We start from the raw sequence: 18,883 nt of genomic DNA, 5'->3' as shown, positions 1-18,883 counted from the left end.
ATTGTGTAGGCATCACCCATACTGTTTAACCTCAGGGTACAAACAGACACTAAAACAAAAGAATGTCTGTGCCTCCTAGGCTTTGTAATGAGGGCCAGTTTAGTACACTGTTGGAATGCAGAGACACATTAGGAGTTGAGTTGACTATAGCATTCACAGCCCATACCATTGGAGGCACAGTGTAGCAGTGTGAGGCCTGTACTCAGGCATGCATTTAACCTACAAAGAAGAAAGGGGGAAGAAACAGGCCATATTGTGAGTCCTTTTCTGCCACTCTAGGTGCAAGAATTAAAAATATCTGTTAGGAAATAGGTTTAAATTATGACATTGTGCTTAAAGGAAAAGAATTTGGACTTTGATTCAAAGGCCAGTGTTTTGTGCTTGCTTATTTCCTGGGCACTTGGATCTGCCTCTGACAGACTAGCTAGCTCACTTTTGGCCACTTGATTAGTCCATGGAAAACCCAGGACTTCAAATTCCTAGCTGTTGGTTACCACAATAAATGGCTTTACTCTTATAGGCAGCCACAGGCTATCTCTAGGATGGAATACGATACAATGACAGAGGGCAATTAGAGACAGCAAGACCCTACCCTACCAACAGTGGAGGGAGGGAGAAAGAATGAAGTTTTTAGTGCAAGCTTCAGGATTACCATCCCTCACTGCCCCAAAGATCTTTGAAGACAGTGATCCATTATCAAAAATTGGGAATTGGCCTAGACAAGGCCATGAACCGCTGAAAACGGGCAACACTTTTGAAACCCTAGACAACTGTAGCAGAATGTGCCAGAACTCAAAATGTAGTGTTCTAGAATTTTACAATTTATGAGAAGAAACTTGATCTACTAAAACACTTTACCTGGGAGACTAGAACCTGGGAAGTCAAAACAAGATGCCTCTTGTTTGGTCTAAATGCTGTTATGGCCAGTGTTACATTCTGCTCCATGAAAGGACTCCTGACTGCCTAATATCTTATAATCAGCCTACATCACACAACTAATCCTACCTACCTGCTCCAGGATCCATTTGCATTTGCAAAAAGTACTAATGATTCAAATTTCTACTGGTTAACGGGGGAGTATGGAGTCCCGGTGCATCAGTGGGTTACTCAGAGGCAGTAGAGTCACAGTTTAATGAATGTTTCCTTTGACAATGCATGTGAGCAGTGCTACAGAAATGAAACACTGAATGAGTTTTCTTGTCTGACCCAACAACGAGGCATTCTCTGTTTTCTTCAGAGCAGAAGATGCATGCACCGTTAACATGAAATAACCTCAGAAACACTGGCAGGGCTTAACTGGAGATCTGCAGGGACACTGCCAACAATAAAATGTCAATGGAAGCAATATCGATGGGGATTCCAAGTGTCCAAAATGGTACTGATGACACTAAACAAGCTGTATACATGCTGTGTAGCTTAAAAATTATACATCCGTGTTGACAAAATCTAAACACGTTTAACAGGTTTAACTACAAGCCTTTAGGTAATCTCCCTGCAGTGACTACTATCCCTCTGGTCCTGATCTTTTGACATATTTTTTTTTGCATGAACTTTATTGAATTTAAAAACATAACATAATAACATGAAATGGCACAAACTTATGATTTTAATATTTTATCCCAAAGCTATAGGAATATAGTGGGGGTCTCCACACAATAGCTCTCCTTAGGTAACTCTTTCCCCTCAGTTTCCACAGAAAGCAAATGCCTAGCTGAGCAACATAGTCTCATGGGTTGTGAGATGCTACACCTACCTGTAAATATTTTCCTTTGAATATTTTTCTTCAAATTAAAAAATAAACATGTTTTTAGTTTTTATCAATTGTAAAGCTTTGCATAAATACAACTTCTGATAACATAACCAAAAAGAAGAAAATAAGCTCGTCGCCTGATGCTATTGCTTAGAACTCTAGCATATATTTTCCAGGGCTTGATAGGTAGTTAGATGTGTAGTAGTGTGTGTGTGTATGTGTGTTTTCAAACTCTATCATTCTATGTATATTTTATAATCTCAAATTTCACTTAGATATGTTCACCCATCTTGCAAAGCCAATAAAAGCAAAATCATTTTTATTGACTATTTTGTATTCCATTATGCAGGTTTTTAATTTTTTTCCAAATGAAGTGACAGAAAATAAATATAGTGAACAGATAATGTCAAGAAGTATTAGTTCTCCAAAACTAATATCTATGTGATCGCATGTCCAGTGCCAGCCAGCACCCTTGTACTTCCTAGCTCTGGGTGGCAGCTGTACAAACAGCAAAGTGTTAACTTCTCATATGTAGTGCTCAGCAGCCCCAGATGAGTGTTCACTCTTCTGACCATACAACATCTCCTACTGTGTTTTCCAAAGCTACCTTATCACAAACTGCAGTATCCTAAATACTAATTCCAATACTCCATACCCCAGAAACCTGACGCAAAGATGGAGGGAAGCCAGGGAACTGGTGTTTTTTTAAAATGCACCTTCAGTGACATTGCTATTCATCATCACTTAATATCTTCCAGGTTTTTGCCAACAACCAGTTTTAAAGAACAACATACATGACTTGAGATTCTTTTTTTAAAACACTTAAGAAATATTGGAGTCCCAGTGACAATGAATGATTCGTTGCCAATGTCACCTTTATCCTGGCTTTTGTGACTAGCACGAATGAGACTTAAGGAAGTTGCAGGAACACCTACATGAAAAAAAATCACTGGGGACTTCTGGACACATACTCCTGCCTTCCCAAATGCCCGGGAGCCCCTCTCCTTCCCACATTTAAATTCTCCCTGTCTTTCAACACATACCGGAGCTCGTCTCGCACTTCCACAGCCGTGTTCCCCGTTACCACAAACACGGCGTCCATGGCGTCAGTCAGCACATTGCAGGCATAACCAATATTGATGGCAGTTTCTGGTACGGAGAAAGATCACCTCTGTTACATTTTCCAGGAAGTTTTGAAGCTGTGGCTGTATTCCCCAGAGCCTATCAGACCCATTGAGGTTAGCAAAGACACAAAGCTTTATACAACACAACTGACTGGGAGAGAGGCCGAACACCTGAGACCCAGAACCAGTCACCCCTCACTAAGCCCTTGAAGGATCAGGAACATCTATAAATCCATAGCATTTCAAAACCACCTTTAGAGTCCCAAATCAATACTCATTTAGATATCCTAAGATTCTGAGGTACAATGAAGACAAAACAAAACATTTTATCAGAAACTGCAAATAACTTTATTTGAGGGCCAAAATACTAAATTGGCTAACATCTAATAGTAATGTGATAGGTTTATAATGGAAGGCAAATGCATGAAAATTTTTATACTTTTCCCACTAGATGAAAAAAAATGGAATTTAATAATCATTACACAAGCCACCCAGAACTGCTGTGCCAGAGACCTGGAGGAGTAGACAGAAATCTCTGTTCTAATTTCATAATCATTTTATTCTAAAAGTACAGAATCATGAAACACTGGCTAGTTCTACAAAATTGTTGGTCTTGACCTAAAGCAAAAACAAAAAGACAAAAAGCAAAAAAACAAATAATGAAATCTCAGTATATTTTTTATATAAAGCAAAGAAATCAGATGAATAATGATAAATCCATATGTGCCTGTAATAATTGAATAGCTGACCCATAGAGACACATCAGCTGCACTAAGTCTCATAGAATAAGGATCCAATGAGTACCTCAGGCTTCAGCTTTCTACTGTTTAATTTTGTAATCAATAATTTAGGTAGAAAAACAGAGTGATAGACCAGTTGGCACAGGTCTGTAATCCTAGCTATATGGGAGGCAAAGGCCAGCCTGAACAATCTAGTGAGATCCTGTCTCAAAAAGGAAAGGATGGGCTATGCAGCTGAGTGGAAGAGTGTTGCCCAGCATGTATGAGACCTTAGGCTGAATCAGTAGCAAAGAGACAGACAGACAGGTAGATAATAGGAATTTACCTGTATATATGCAGTTATATAAAGAAATGATTTATCTTATCTAAAAGCCCCTAAAAGCTGAATAAGGTACCTAACAAAATAGATATAGCCTTGAAAATAGGTACATGCTAGTTTGCTGAATATTTTCTGTTTCCTAATGATCAAGCACAAAATTTTAATATTTCATTATTAGCAACAGATTAAAAACTTATTAAGCTATTTTTCTTTTTTAAGAAAATAACACTCAATTTTGTCCTTTCCCCTGCCCAGGTCATCCCAAATGCTTGCCATCCCCTCTGCTGGGCACTGCCCTCAACTTCAACCCCAACAGTCAAAACTGGTGAGTGACCCACCTGTCAGAAAACCCACTCCTTGGATTCTAAGCCCTGGGACCTCTGGCCCATATTACAACTGCTGGCCCCAGGGCACAAACCCAGTGGACTTCTGCCACTCAGGGACAGACCATACCAGTCAGAACAGGCACAAGCTGTACCAGCTTGCTTAGACTCCAGCTGCTCAGGTGCAGGTCACACCATCCAAAGAACAGAGTCCCCTTGCTGCCCCAAAAGGCAAGCGACCACCACAAGGCCAACACCCAACTTAGACAGAGACTCCCAACTAGACCAGAGATTGATCACACCAGCCACCAAAAATCCAGGTCACAAAGACTAGAAAACCAAAGAGGAAACAGAAACCAAGCAACAAAACATCCATCAAACAAAGACAAACTCAGAAACTAAGGACTAGAAATAATCATCCCAAACCCAGATGACTAAATGACAGTGTGAAAATACAAGCAACAACAGCCAGGGTAATATGACACTACCAGAGCCCAGCTAGCCTACAACGGTAAGACCTGAATATTCCAGTGCAGTCAAAGCCTTAGAAAATTACCTTACAAAACTTTATGAAGATGATAGAGGTCCCTAGAAAGGAAATAAAAAATTCCCTTAAAGAAACTGAGGAAAAGACAACAACAACAAAAAAAAATGAGAGATCATCAGATCCCTCAGAGAATTCCAAGAAAAAGAAAACAGGTGAAGAAAACTATTCATGACATGAAAATCAAAATAGAAGTGATAAAGAAAACACAAACTGGAGGAATTCAGGAAATGGAAAATCTGGGTAAGGGAACAGGAACTACAGATGTAAGCATAACCAGCAGAATACAAGAGATGGAAGAAAGAATCTTAGGCATTAAAGATACAATAGAAGAAATTGATTCATTAGTCAAAGAAAATGTTAAATCTAAAAACACCTAACACAAAACATCCAGGAAATCTGGTACACCATGAAAAGAACAAACCTAAGAATAATAGGAATAGAAGAAGAAGAAACCCAGCACAAAAAAAAATATTTAACAAAATCATAGAAGAAAATTTCCCTAACCTAAAGAAGCACATGCCTTTAAAGGTTCAAGAAGCTTACAGAGCACCAAATAGACTGGATCAGAAAAGAAGGTCTCCTCACCACATGATAATCAAAACACTAAACATACAAAACAAAGAAATAATATTAAAATCTGCAAGGGGAAAAGGCCAGTAACATATAAAGGCAGACATATTAGAATTACACTGGACTTCTCAATAGAGACTCTAAAAGCCAGAAGGGTCTGGAAAGATGTCTTTCAGACTCTAAGAGACCATGGATGTCAGCCCAGGCTACTATACTCACCAAAACTTTCAATCACCATAGATGAAGAAAACAAGATATTTCATGTCAAAGCCAGATTTAAACAATATGAATCCACAAATCCAGCCCTACAGAATGTATTAGAAGGAAAACTCCAACCCAAGGAAGTTAACTACAAACACAAAAACATAGGCAATAGATAATCTCATACCAGCAAAATCCAAAGAAAAAAAACACACTCGAATCAGGCACATGCAACCAACAGCAACAAGAACAACAAAACAACAGGAATTAACAATCACTGATCATTAACTCTCAATATGAAAGGATTCACCAATAAGACGCAGGCTAACAGAATAGATACCAAAACAGGGATCCACCTTTCTGTTGCATACAAAAAACATACCCCAACATCAAAGATAGACATTACCCCAAATTAAAGGATTAGAAAAAGATTTTTAAATCAAATGGACATAACAACCAGGCTGGTGTAGCTATCCTAATATCTTACAAAATAGACTTCAAATCAAAATTACTCAAAGAGTTGGAGGACATTTCATACTCTTTAAAGGAAAAAATGCATGAAGAAATTAGAGAATTCTCATACTAGAGACCTAATAGCACATCTGAAAGCTATTGAACAAAAAGAAGCAGACACACCCAAGAGAGGTAGATGACAGGAAGTAATCAAACTCCGTGCTGAAATCAATAAAACAGAAACAAAGAGAACAATACAAAGAATCAATGAAACAAAGAGTTGGTACTTTGAGAAAATCAACAAGATAGATACACCCTTATTCAAAAACCTTAGAAGCATGAAATTTAACAAAATCAGAAATGAAAAGGGAGATGTAACAACAGACACTGAGGAAATCCAAAGAATCATTAGGTCATACTTCAAAAACCCGTACTCCACAAAATTGGAAAATCTAAAAGAAATTGACAATTTCCTCAAAAGATAGTACTTACCAAAATTAAATCACAATCAGGTAAGTAATTTAAATAGACCTGTAAACCCCAAGGAAACAGAAGAAATCATTAAAAAGTCTCCCAAGCAAAAAAAGCCCAGGGCTGAATGGCTTTAGGGCAGAATTCTACCAGAACTTCAAAGAAGAGCTAATACTCCTCAAATTATTCCACAAAATAGAAACAGAAGGAACATTATCAAATTCTTTTTATGAGGCCACAGTCACCCTGATACCCAAACTACATAAAGATTCAATAAAAAAAGAAGGTAACAGACCAATTTCCCTCATGAATATAGATGCAAAAATACTCAATAAAATACTTGCAAACCAAATCTAAGAACACACCAAGATCATCCACCATGATAAAGTAGGCTTCATCCCAGAGATACAGAAATGTTTCAACATACGAAAATCTGTCAATGTAATCTACCATATAAACAAACTGAAAGAAAAACACATGAATATCTCACTAGATGCTGAAAAAGCCTTTGACAAAATCCAACACCATTTCAGGTTAAAAGTCTTGGAGTGATCAGAAACAAAAGGGACATACCTAAAGCTAACAAAGGCAATATATAGCAAACTGATAGCCACTATCAAATTAAATGGAGAGAAACTTAAAGCAATTCAACTAAAATCAGGGACAAGATGAAGCTGCCCACGCTCTCCATACCTATTCAATATAATACTTCATACTTGAAGTTTTAGCTAGAACAATACAACAACAGAAGGAAATAAAGGGAATACAAATTGGAAAGAAAGTAGTCAAAGTATCACTATTGACAGATAATATGATATATATAAGCAGCCCCAAAAATTCTACCATGGAATTCCTACAGCTGATAAATACCTTCAGTGAAGTATCTAAACACAAAATTAACTCAAAAAAATCCTCCTATATACAATGATAAATGGGCTTAGAAAGAAACCAGGAACCAACACCCTTGACAATAGCCACAAATAATATAAAATATCTTGGGGTAACTCTAACCGAGCAAATGAAAGACCTGTATGACAAGAAATTCAAGTATTTAAAGAAAACAATCTTTGATATCTTTGAAGAAGATATCAGATCTCCCATGCTCATGGATCCAGTAGGATTAACATAGTAAAAAAAATGGCTATTTTACTGAAAGCAATCTATAGATTTAATGCAATTCCCATCAAAATTCCATCACAATTCCTTACAGATCTTAGAAGAACAATACTCAACTTCATATGGGAAAATAAAACATCCAGGATTGCTAAAACAATCTGTACAATAAAAGAACTTCTGGGGTACCACTATCCCTGATTTCAAGCTCTACTATAAAGCAATAGTAATAAAAAATAAATCAAATTTTATTGGCATAAAAGCAGACAGGTGGGTCAATGGAATTGAATTGAAGACCCAGACATAAATCCACACACTTATAGACACTTGATATTTGAAAAAGAAGCCAAAAATTATATAACTGAAAAAAGAAAGCATCTTCAACAAATGGTGCTGGTATAACTGGATGTCAGCATGTAGAAGAATGGAAATAGATCCATATCTATCACCCTGCACAAAACTCAATTCCAAGTGGATCAAAGACCTCAATACAAAACCAGATACACTGAACCTGATTGAAGGAAAAGTGGTGAATAGCCCTGAACACATTGGTACAGGACACAGCTTCCTGAACAGAACACCAATCGCACAGGCACCAAGATTGACAATTAACAAGTGGAACCTCAAGAAACTGACAAGCTTCTGTAAGGCAAAGGACACTGTCAAAAGGATAAAACAGAAGCCCACAGAATGGGAAAAGATCTTCACCAACCCCACATTTGAAGAGGGCTAATATACAAAATATATAAAGAACTCAAGAAACTAGACATTGACAAACCAAATAAACCAACTAAAAAAAAAAAACGAGGTACAGATCTAAATGGAGAATTCTCAACAGAGGAATCTCTAATGGCCTTGTATCATTTAAAGAAATGTCCAACATCCTTAGCCATCAGGTAAATGCTAATCAAAATGACACCGAGATTCCATCTTACACCTGTCAAAATGGTTAAGATCAAAAACACAAGTGACAACTCATGCTAGAGAGGATGTGGAGCAAGGGGAACACTCCTCCACACCTGGTAGGAGTGCAAACTTGTACAGCCACTTTGAAAATCAATATGGTGGTTTCTTAAGAAATCATAAATCCATTTACCTCAAGACAAAGCTATACCACTTCTGAGTATATACCCAAAGGACGCCCCACTACACCACAAGGAAATTTGCTCAACTATGTTCATAGAAGCATTATTCATGACAGCCAGAACCTGGAAACAACCTAGATGACGCTCAGCTGAATTATGGATAAAGAAAATGTGGTAACTTACACAATGGAGTACTACTCATCTGTTAAAAACAAATGGCATCAGGAAATTTGCAGGAAAATGGATAGAACTAGAAAAGATCATCCTGCTGGGCGTTGGTAGCACACGCCTTTAATCCCAGCACTCGGGAGGCAGAGGCAGGCGGATCTCTGTGAGTTCGAGGCCAGCCTGGTCTCCAGAGTGAGTGCCAGGATAGGCTCCAAAGCTACACAGAGAAACCCTGTCTTGAATAACCAAAAAAAGAAAAAAAAGAAAAGAAAAGAAAAGATCATCCTGAGTGAGGTAACCCAGACCCAGAAAGATAAACATGGTATGTACTCACTCATAAGTGGATGTTAGCCATAAAGTAACGGAGAACCAAGCTACAATCCACAGACCCAGAGAAACTTGGTTACAAGGAGGTTTCAAGAGGGCAGGGGACACATGAATATCACTGTGAATGGGGAAATAGAATGGACACTGCCAGTGGAAGGGGAGGGGCACGTAAGGGGGTAAAGGGGTAGTAACAGGAGGGATTAGGTTGAGGGAGGATGGAGGGAAAGAGTACCGGGAGAGACAACTGGAATGGGGAGGGGGGTGGTGGGCATCTCTGGGATGAGCTAGAAACCTAGTGCAATGGAATCTCCCAGGAATCTGTGAGGGTGACCCTGGCTAAGACTCCTAGCAATAGTGGATCTGGAGCCTGAACCAGCCATCTCCTCTAATTAGGCAAGACTTCCAATGGAGGGATTGGGACACCAACCCAGCCACAAACCCTTTGACCTACAATTTGTCCTGCATACAAAGTGTGCTGGGGAAAGGTGATGCAAAAATTTCAGGAGTGACTAAATAATGACTGGCCCAGCTGGAGACCCATACCCTGAGAGGGAGCTCACCCCCTGAGGGCCAGGACCCAGATGCAGGATAGCCCAGAGCCCTAGGATAGAATCAAACATGAATGGCAAAAAAGTCAATGAAGGGTTCCTAATGATGCTCTGCTATGTTACAGATTGGTGCCTATCCCAACTGTCATCAGAGAGGCTTCATCCAGCAAGTGATGCAAACAGATGCAGAGACTTACAGCCAAACATTAGGCAGAGCTCGGAGAATCCTGTGAAGGTGGGGGAGGATTGCAGAACCCAGTATGGTCAAGGGCACCACAACAAAATCCACAGAACCAACTAACTTGGGTTCATAGGGACTCACAGACACTGAACCAATAACCAGGGAGCCTTCATGGGGCTGATCTAGGCCCTCTGCATACATGTCACAGATGAGTAACTTGGTCATTGTGTGAGACTCTAACAGTGAGATCAGGAGCTGACTCTGACTATATTGCCTGCTTTGGGGGTCCTTTCCTCCAACTGATTGCCTCATCCGGACTTAATGGAAGAGGAGTTGCCTAGTGACACTGCAACTAGATATACCATGGCTGGCTGATATCCATGGGAGGCTCACTGTATCTAAAGAGAATCAGTGGCAGAGGAGTGGATAGAGCAGCTGTAGGGATTACACTTCAATTGAGATGTAAAAACAAAAGAATAAATAAAATTAAATTTTAAAACAGAACAACACTCACTTAGTGTCTGCTCATTCCTAAAAGTAGTTCAGTTTGCACAGACAATCCTGGAATTCAGCCAGGTGCATTGGTACAGCTGCAATAGATGCTAAGATACAGTAACATGACCAGAAACAGCTGAGAAACATCTGTTGTCCCTAGACTCTCAGGAGATTACTCAACACCCTGAGTTCTTCTAGAAGATTTTCCACATCTCCCTGGCATCAGGAAACTAAAGGACAATGTAAGGTCTCCAGTGTCTCCCTTTGGTACAAACAGAACAATGCTCATATGAAAAGCATGTTAAGACCATTTCTCTGTAAGAGTGGCAACTGTACAGAAACTCTGCTGACCAGAGAATATACTATGGAAGGTATTTTTGTTAGTTTTAAATAATAAATTCATATTTAAAAAAAAACTTTCTTTTTGCATTTCAACTTTTTCCTATGTAGAAAACTAGCAAAATGTTGAAGTACTTAAAGTTGCTGATTAACAACTTTTTTCAAAGAATTAATTCTCCCTCTTCAAACAGCATTGTCACCCATTTCCAAATTACCTTGTTTATCTCCTGTTAGAATCCAGATCTTAATATTGGCTAGTGATAGAGTCGTAATTGTTTCAATAACACCTTCTTGTAACTTATCTTCTACAGCAGTGGCACCTAGTAGCTTCATTGGAGAGTAAAGAATAACATGTTAGTACATACAAAGAACACATGTAACATCCATAGCTTTCAGGCAGAGTTTAAAGAAAGGAACGGAAAATGAAGACAACTTATAAAATGTGGGTATGAGTAAGCATCATATTATGTATATAAATCGATCAATCTGGTAGAAACCCAAAAGGAAGTATACAAGTCTAGCCTACTTAATAACAGAAACCCAGGGAGGTAGAATTTACATGAGGGAGATGGGATGTTGAGAGAACATGCTGGCATAAATGGACAGAGGCTACTCCACCTCTAATGATTTAAGAAGTCCCTAGCTGCTTCTCCACTTTCAGCAGCAAAGGAGAGGCCCAAAGAAGAAGCCCTCACCTCATAGTCAAGAAACTGAGGAGACAAAAGGTTGTGCTACTCTATGAATTAAGAAGTCAGCAGTTGATCTAATAAAAAGTAAAGTTTTTCAGTTTTCACCCCAGTGATGAGACATGCTTCCTACGATTCCCAGCTACCAAGCTCCTTGGTCACCAGAGTCTCTGAGAAGAGTGACTTCCAAAACAGACCCCACTCTGGGTAGTCATCAGAGTCTCCTGGCCTGGAGAAATTCAGAGCTACAGCCCTGCTCTCCACATCATTTGTCTCTACACTAAAAATGCAGATCACAAAGCAGAGAGAGGAAATGAATATGCTGCATCAATGATAACTGGAGTTGATAAATAAGATGTCTACTCTCCTTTAGTTTGGGAGGATTTCCATTGCATAAGTTATTGGCTGACAAATAGCCAGTCCACTAGATTCACTGGGTCCACACATAGTAAGCTCAAAGTCAGCATATAAATCTAGATTCACCATTGAAAGAGAGCCATCTGCTATTAAAAGACGATTTAGCCAATGGCTTAAGCATACAGCATCACACTTCCAAACTTATACCATCAAATCTCTTTCGATTTCTTCATACAGCCCAGATATCCGTTCATCCCTCTCAGTGGTGGCAGCTTTTGCATCTTCAAGCATCTCCTGCCACATTTTAAAGTACTTGTCATCAAGGTCTCTATAAGCAATTGCCAAGGTTCGAAGGCCTGCACTTGCAAATTCCTGTAAGAGAAGATGTAATTGTAATCTTAGGAACAGGTAGACAACAATAAATACAGCAAAAGTCCCCACAACATGTGGAGAGGTTCGCTCACATCCATTTTGTCCCAAGAGCACTGTGTGGCCATTCTGACTCTAACTCCATATCTCCTCAGGTACAGGAAAGAATGGTTGTGTTTTTTTGTTCATGCCTATGTTGTTTGACCAGCAGGGGCACTAGCTTTCCCCTAAAAGCTCCTGAAAATGCCTATTGAAGTGTTCTAATTGGGAAGAAAGGAAGGGTGTGGAAGATCTGTTGGAAATAACTGCATCAGTGTCTAACCTTTGCCTATAGGAAGCATTCCTGTCCATAAGTCACAGCCCTAACTCCCAGTGATGAGGAGAAGCCCTTGGAGAAGCCACAGCTCTCCAGGCAAACAGAGGAAGCCCTCTATAGACTGTATCAGCCTCTCAACCAGTTTTCCTCACCCAAGCCCCAATAAAGCATCCTTGATGAAAATTCAATGAGTCCTACTTTTGTATCTACTTGAAAATTTCCATAACAGAAACTAGAAGCAATAACTGATGAATAAGTAGATGCCAAATAGCTGAGTAAGAGAAGTCTGCTGTGCTACTTATGGTTATGATAATAACCTTTGGAGGAACAGGAAGAGAAAGGAAAAAGATACTACACATGTAAACTTTGAGGGCTGTCTTGGGTCTCTTTCATTCTAGACCCTCTGTGAAATGTTTTTCTTCTTTACTACATTTCATTTTCATGTTTAATAAAAAAAAAAAAAACTTCTTTGAAGTCTTGAAGAAATCATCATCAATTCAGACCAGCTCAAACACTCATTATTTGTTAGAAATTGTATTTCACGGAGTTAATTCTAATGATTAATCAAATATTGGGAAGTTTATGTTACTTTTCCTAAGTTTATGTTAATTGTCCATCTGACACAACCTAGAGTCATCTAAAAGAAAAAACTTAGCTGAGGAATTGCCCAGATCAGATTGGCTTTTGGATATGTCTATGGGGTGTTGTCTTGATTAACTGATGCAGGAAGGCCTAGTCCACTGTGGGCAGGACCATCCCAGGCAGGTAGTTCTGGGCTATGTAAAAATAAATGGTTTCTTGTTGTGGTTCTTGCCTTGAATTCCTGCCTTGTCATATCCAATGATGGACCCAGACATACAAGCCAAATAAACTGACAATCTCCTACGATTCTTCTGGTAATTTATCCTTCTAACAGGCGTGGAGGGTCGGAGATTGGTGGCTGTGGTGTGTCTCACACAGCCACATTAGCTAGAAACATAAGTAGATTGAGTTTGGGGGCAATGTTGAAAACCTCATACGTCACTTCTGCCTCCAGTGGTCATTTTATGGGCTTCCAAACTGCGAGCAAAGCATTTTAATAGCCATTTCTGCTCCTTTGGGCATTGCTGGTCACCAAGCATGTTTCTCTATCATTTTTCTGTATAGTGAAGATAGAGTATTGTAATCAGACATGTGCTAAATCATGATTCACCCTACTGAGTAAAAAGAAAAGCTGGTGGGTGGTGCAAAGATGTGCTTTAGCCCAGCAAGACCACAGGAAACATTAACTGAATTCATCACCCAGGCAGTTGGTAGTATCTGGGACATTTCATGCACATTTACAAGCCCTATCTCCCAAGAACATCACCACATCCCCTTCTGATCTGAAAATCTAGTTACAGCCTTAAAACCATCCTTTGTCTTCTCAATTCACACAGACGCGTCTTTGCCTTTAACTGGCAACCCCACTGGGCATTACCAATGCCTCCCTCTCTGTTCCACACAACAGTGAATCAACTCTAAGAGGACACTAGAAAAGGGGACAGATGCCTTAAGTCATCTAATTAGTTATGAAACACACATTTAATCCGAAATGGTCATTTGAGCAAGGCCTTTTCCTATCGTTAAACTATCCAAAAATCAATGATTAAGTACAAATTTACAAGCATACAATGTAGAAACAGAAATGCTGAACGTGAGTGAAGGGAAGGGCAGGTCCAATTGATCTATCCTAAAAACAATTCGACTGCTAAGGAAAATGAAAAGACCAAATTAAACTTTAATATGAAAGGAAAATGTCTAGAGCCTTAGTGTTTGGGTAATGACAAAAATCATATAGTTATTGCTCCAATATTGCTTTAATTAAGAAAACTAAAAGACCATGTCAGTCTCTGGAAAACATTAAAAGGAAATCAAGAATGCTCTATTAAAAAGGAAAAAACAGCTATGTTTGTAACAATTATTACTAAACAATCACTTTAAACTTAAAGTCAGTCAGAATATTTACATTTTATTTGCTTTTAGAAGAATTGAGGGGATGTTTTAAAATAAAAAGATCACCTGAAAAAGGAACACACATCTTCAGTGGAGAAAGAAAAACTAATACAATGAGAATTTTAAACTATTTCCTGCAAAGTTCACAGGACTCAACCAGAAACTCAAATAAAATTTTAGCGTGACAGGTGGACAACAGGTTTATGTCCACTGCGCCCCTATAATTTCATAGACCTTACCCTTGAGAGGGGAATGAAAGTACAAAGATCACCTCTATGCCCTTCAGAAAATTTCTGAAAGAAATAACACACTAGTCCTAGGGTGTGTGGGTTGACACCCAGAACACATAAGGGCCTCACACTTTGTAGCAGGAGTGAAAGAAGCCTCACAGGGCAAAGCTGATTGTCTCTAGAGACTTTCTCTTACCATCTAAACACAGCCAGAAAGTGGTGGCCCTGACTGACCCTGGCTCTCGCAGCCATCCTGTGCTAATCCACCTGTGCTGAAAACTCTGAGAGGCAGACAGTTCCCAGATGCTCCCTGGCACTGCCCTCTGTGGCATGGCTCCCAGCTGCTTTCTATTTTAGAAGTCAGCTCATTTGCTGATATTCATTAACAAGTATCATAGGGGATGGCAAAGGGCTCCTTGCTGACTTTACCATGGGGCACTTACATTGAGATGGTCTGATGTCAAAGACAGCAGGTCTTTGTTGGAAGGATGGAGTTTCTCAAACAAAATAGTGTCTGCTCCTTTGGAATAAAGTTTTATCTGTCCTTCTGGGTTTCGAACTGAAAAAAAAAAAAAAGAGTTTGGAAAAGCAGGTTATATCACTGAAATCTGTGAAAACTAGACTCTCCCAGCTAGCCCATCTGGAAATGGGCATAAGGTTTCAGCCAAGAACAAAGAAAGTATTCAGGGCCATTGGCTAGACAATCACTACCTAAGTTAGTGGGCTTTATTCCTGTTCAATTAATTTAAAAATATTCCTTCTACTGGAAGTTTTTGATGCCCAAATTCAGAAGCAAGAATTTTTATACTCTTATACATGACCTACCAAGCTCTCTATTGCAAAACAGCTAAAAGCCTTAAATCAAGACATGTGTATTAAAGAGAATTAAGAGCTTTACTTGAAAGCTCTTGGTGTAGAATTCAAGATCTTCTATTCAAATAAACATCAGCATCATACCAACACATTTCCACATGGAATTCTAGCCACTCCAGTTGTTGCCATCTAGGGGTCTTGATACTGTGCATTTCCTCTGCCATTTCAAGAAGTAAAAGGCAGCAAAAATCGCACAGAGAGCTGACAAAATCAAGCAGTGAAGAAAGAGGCAAGAATACACACACTTATTAGAGGCAAGAATACACACACACACACACATACATACATACACACATGCACACACACATACATACACACATGCACACACACATACATACACACATGCATACATACACACATACACACACATATGCACACACATACACACATTCACACATGCATAATACACACATACATACATGCATACATATACACACATACACACATATACACACATGCCCATACACATATATAAATACATACACACACATATACATATGTACACACATGCATACATACACACATGCACACATACATACACACACATACATACATATACACATGCACACATACATACACACACATGCACAAACATACACACACATACATATGCACATATGCACACACATACATATGCACATATGCACACACATACATACAGTGAGAGAGAGAGAGAGGGAGAGAGAGAGAGAGAGAGAGCACAAAGCACACAAATGGAAAACCTTGAAAGCAGACTCCAGAACCCAAAATTCATTCTCTTTTCTAGGGCCAGGGGTATTAAGTATCTTTGGGAGTTCTTCCTCCCCTACTTTATGGCTAGCCAGTCTGGGCAAACATGGGGACCCGGACTTGGTGAACCTGATCTAATCCCTCCTTTGTGATCCAACAGAAAGGGAACCATATTGGTGAAACAGAAAGCCCACCGGGCCTTTGTTTTAAACTCCCAGCCTTTTGTCTCAGGTCAGAAGAGTAAGGGAAAAGCTGCTATCTTTAGAACTTAGTCACGGCCCTTCCCTGCCTGTCTGCCTAACTCCCTACCTGTTCTAATAACTCCTAGTTCCTCAGGGTGTTGGGTGCACATCAGTCATTGGTCCTTGCTCTGCTGCTCTTTTCTGCCCTTTGGTGCATGGGAAAGCTCATTCATTTCAGAGGTTTGTTCTTGGGTCAATCATAACTGCAAACATACTTCACAGAACTGAAACAAAGCTTCCGCCCTTCTTCCACTGGAAGTCATTATTTGTAGGGTTGTTTTCCCTTGTTCTCTAGATTCAGGCAATTAATCTGAATGACTGGATGGATGGATGGATGGATGGATGGATGGATGGATGGATGGACAGATGGACAGACGGATGGACCATGAGGTTATATATTTCTTCCTAGGAGATCCAACAATGTGAGACAACTACCTGGGTCACAACTTGACTCCGTAGTCTGAGCACACATCTTCAAAAGCTTTATCAATTAAATCATAAAGATCATTTCATGCTTTCCACTTGAAGTGTTCTCTAAAAATAGAATGCCTCATAACAGGAGAACATAAATATACTTTACTATTCATTTAATGGGAATAAGGTAACGGTGGGAAACAGTCTAGAGAGGGGTAGGTGTCTGAGCACTTTTTTCCCCAATGTAGGCAATTCAAGCCAAGGCATAAGAAAAATTGTACCATGTCATGCAGCTAGGAAAGCTAGCCAAGGGTCTTAAAACAGAAAGCCATGGCAAGACCCTGGGCTGAGAGAGTCCCATAGGGTTATGTATCTTCTCAAGCCAGGAGAAATCTAGAATACCATGTGCTTATCATGGATAATAAAGCACTTGCTTTTCTTTAGTAGTTACAATCTGTTTATAACAGTTTGGTGATTTGAGGAGGGTGGAGACAAGGTCTCACTGTATATCCCAGGCTGCCCTTAGACTTCCTACGTGCTGGAATTATGGTGAGCAGCACACCTAGCTGTTTATTAGACTCATTCAACGTTTACACCTGAGAATTCTTCAACTCACATCAGATTTTGAGAGTCAATGTAATTTATCCTTTAATGGTTATCTGCCACATGCCTCTATTCAATCATTTTGTTGTTATTTGTTTGCTTGTTTGTTTGTTCTTATCTCTACAACTTAATGTACTGAATTGGTGAAATGGGTTCTTCCATAACAGTATCATGAGATTCATATTTGTTAATCAGTACATTTTATAGCCTTTGACAAAATACTATAGAAAACAATTTTTATTTAAATAGCACTGACTTTAATAGGAGCTCTTGTCCCCAATTGAAAGCTAAACATGCTGGTATTGAAACTATACATTAATAAGTTGATGAATGACAGACCCCAAAACAAACAATAAGGCAGAAAATGAAGAAGGAAGCAAAAGAGGAAGAAAGGGAAGAAATGGCATGGGACACTGAGGGAGAGACCACAGCAGTGTGTGAGCCCTCACTAGGGTTTTGTCCCCATAGAACAAGCCACATGACAATCAGGAGGCTGGCTTTGCTTCCTGCCTAGAATCAAATAGAGGTTTCTGTTCTAGGACAATCCCTCTTGAATCCCCCCCCCAGTGAAAACCAAGCAGCCAGAATGAAGCCTGCCAGCCTCACTCTACGCTGAGCATTGCCCTTCCCCATGTGGGATCCATTAAGGCAGACATCTGATGTCTGCGGTTAGGCTGAGAATTCCCTACAGCCTGTAATGGTGACCGATACTGAGCAAAAGCCAAACTTCTCCCCATATAACAATCTTAGGTTTTTGTCAACACCCTCAGAGCAAAATGAAATCCATGCTGAGCCTACTGAGGACCACTGACATCTCCCCTGGGGTTGTAAATAGAGGATAGCTCCTGCTGATGCAGTGCTAAGCCAACACCTAGAATAGCCTATGTGTTTCTTAGTGAGTGGAAACTGCCTGTGGCCTATTATCATTTTAAAAAATTAAAATGAGTAGCCTCAGAACAATCTCTCCATACTATACTCCAGTGAAGACCCCAAACCCTACCATTGTGGATATACACATTTTCCATAGTAGGAATTCATTTACTACAATGGCAAGATGTTCTGAAGTCACAAAGTATTAGACAGAATTTCATTCAATGAATATTTGTAGAGATTATGTACCAGTCTGGTGGTTGGACCTGGCCATTATGAAGATAAGGCTACCTGACCTCAGGTAGCACCCAGCCTATATGCTGCTGCTATAACCATGAGTCCCAAGAGACAGAATCTCACTGCTGTATTAAACAAAACATTCTAGGTAACAGTTACTTGGAAAATAAGAAGAACAAATGACATTTAAATTGGATATTATCACATGAGAAGGAGTTTGCAGCAAAAA

General features: G+C 39.5%; 1 protein-coding gene across 1 annotated transcript in view; it reads right to left on the bottom strand.

The window, feature by feature from the left end:
- Positions 1-18,883, bottom strand: part of Atp8b4 (ATPase phospholipid transporting 8B4 (putative)) — a 164,246-nt gene that overhangs the window by 37,511 nt on the left and 107,852 nt on the right. Inside the window, exons 16-19 of the mRNA XM_035447044.1 lie at positions 15,130-15,245; positions 12,005-12,169; positions 10,970-11,081; positions 2,794-2,899 (exon numbers count right to left, since the gene is read on the bottom strand). Coding sequence (XP_035302935.1) covers positions 2,794-2,899; positions 10,970-11,081; positions 12,005-12,169; positions 15,130-15,245 — 499 coding nt within the window. The remainder of the gene's footprint in view (positions 1-2,793; positions 2,900-10,969; positions 11,082-12,004; positions 12,170-15,129; positions 15,246-18,883) is intronic.

This window comes from Cricetulus griseus, chromosome 6 (assembly GCF_003668045.3).
Source record: "Cricetulus griseus strain 17A/GY chromosome 6, alternate assembly CriGri-PICRH-1.0, whole genome shotgun sequence".
Taxonomy (NCBI): Eukaryota; Metazoa; Chordata; class Mammalia; order Rodentia; family Cricetidae; genus Cricetulus; species Cricetulus griseus.
Note: the sequence above shows the minus strand (reverse complement) of the source record. Positions and strands in the feature narration are given on the sequence as shown.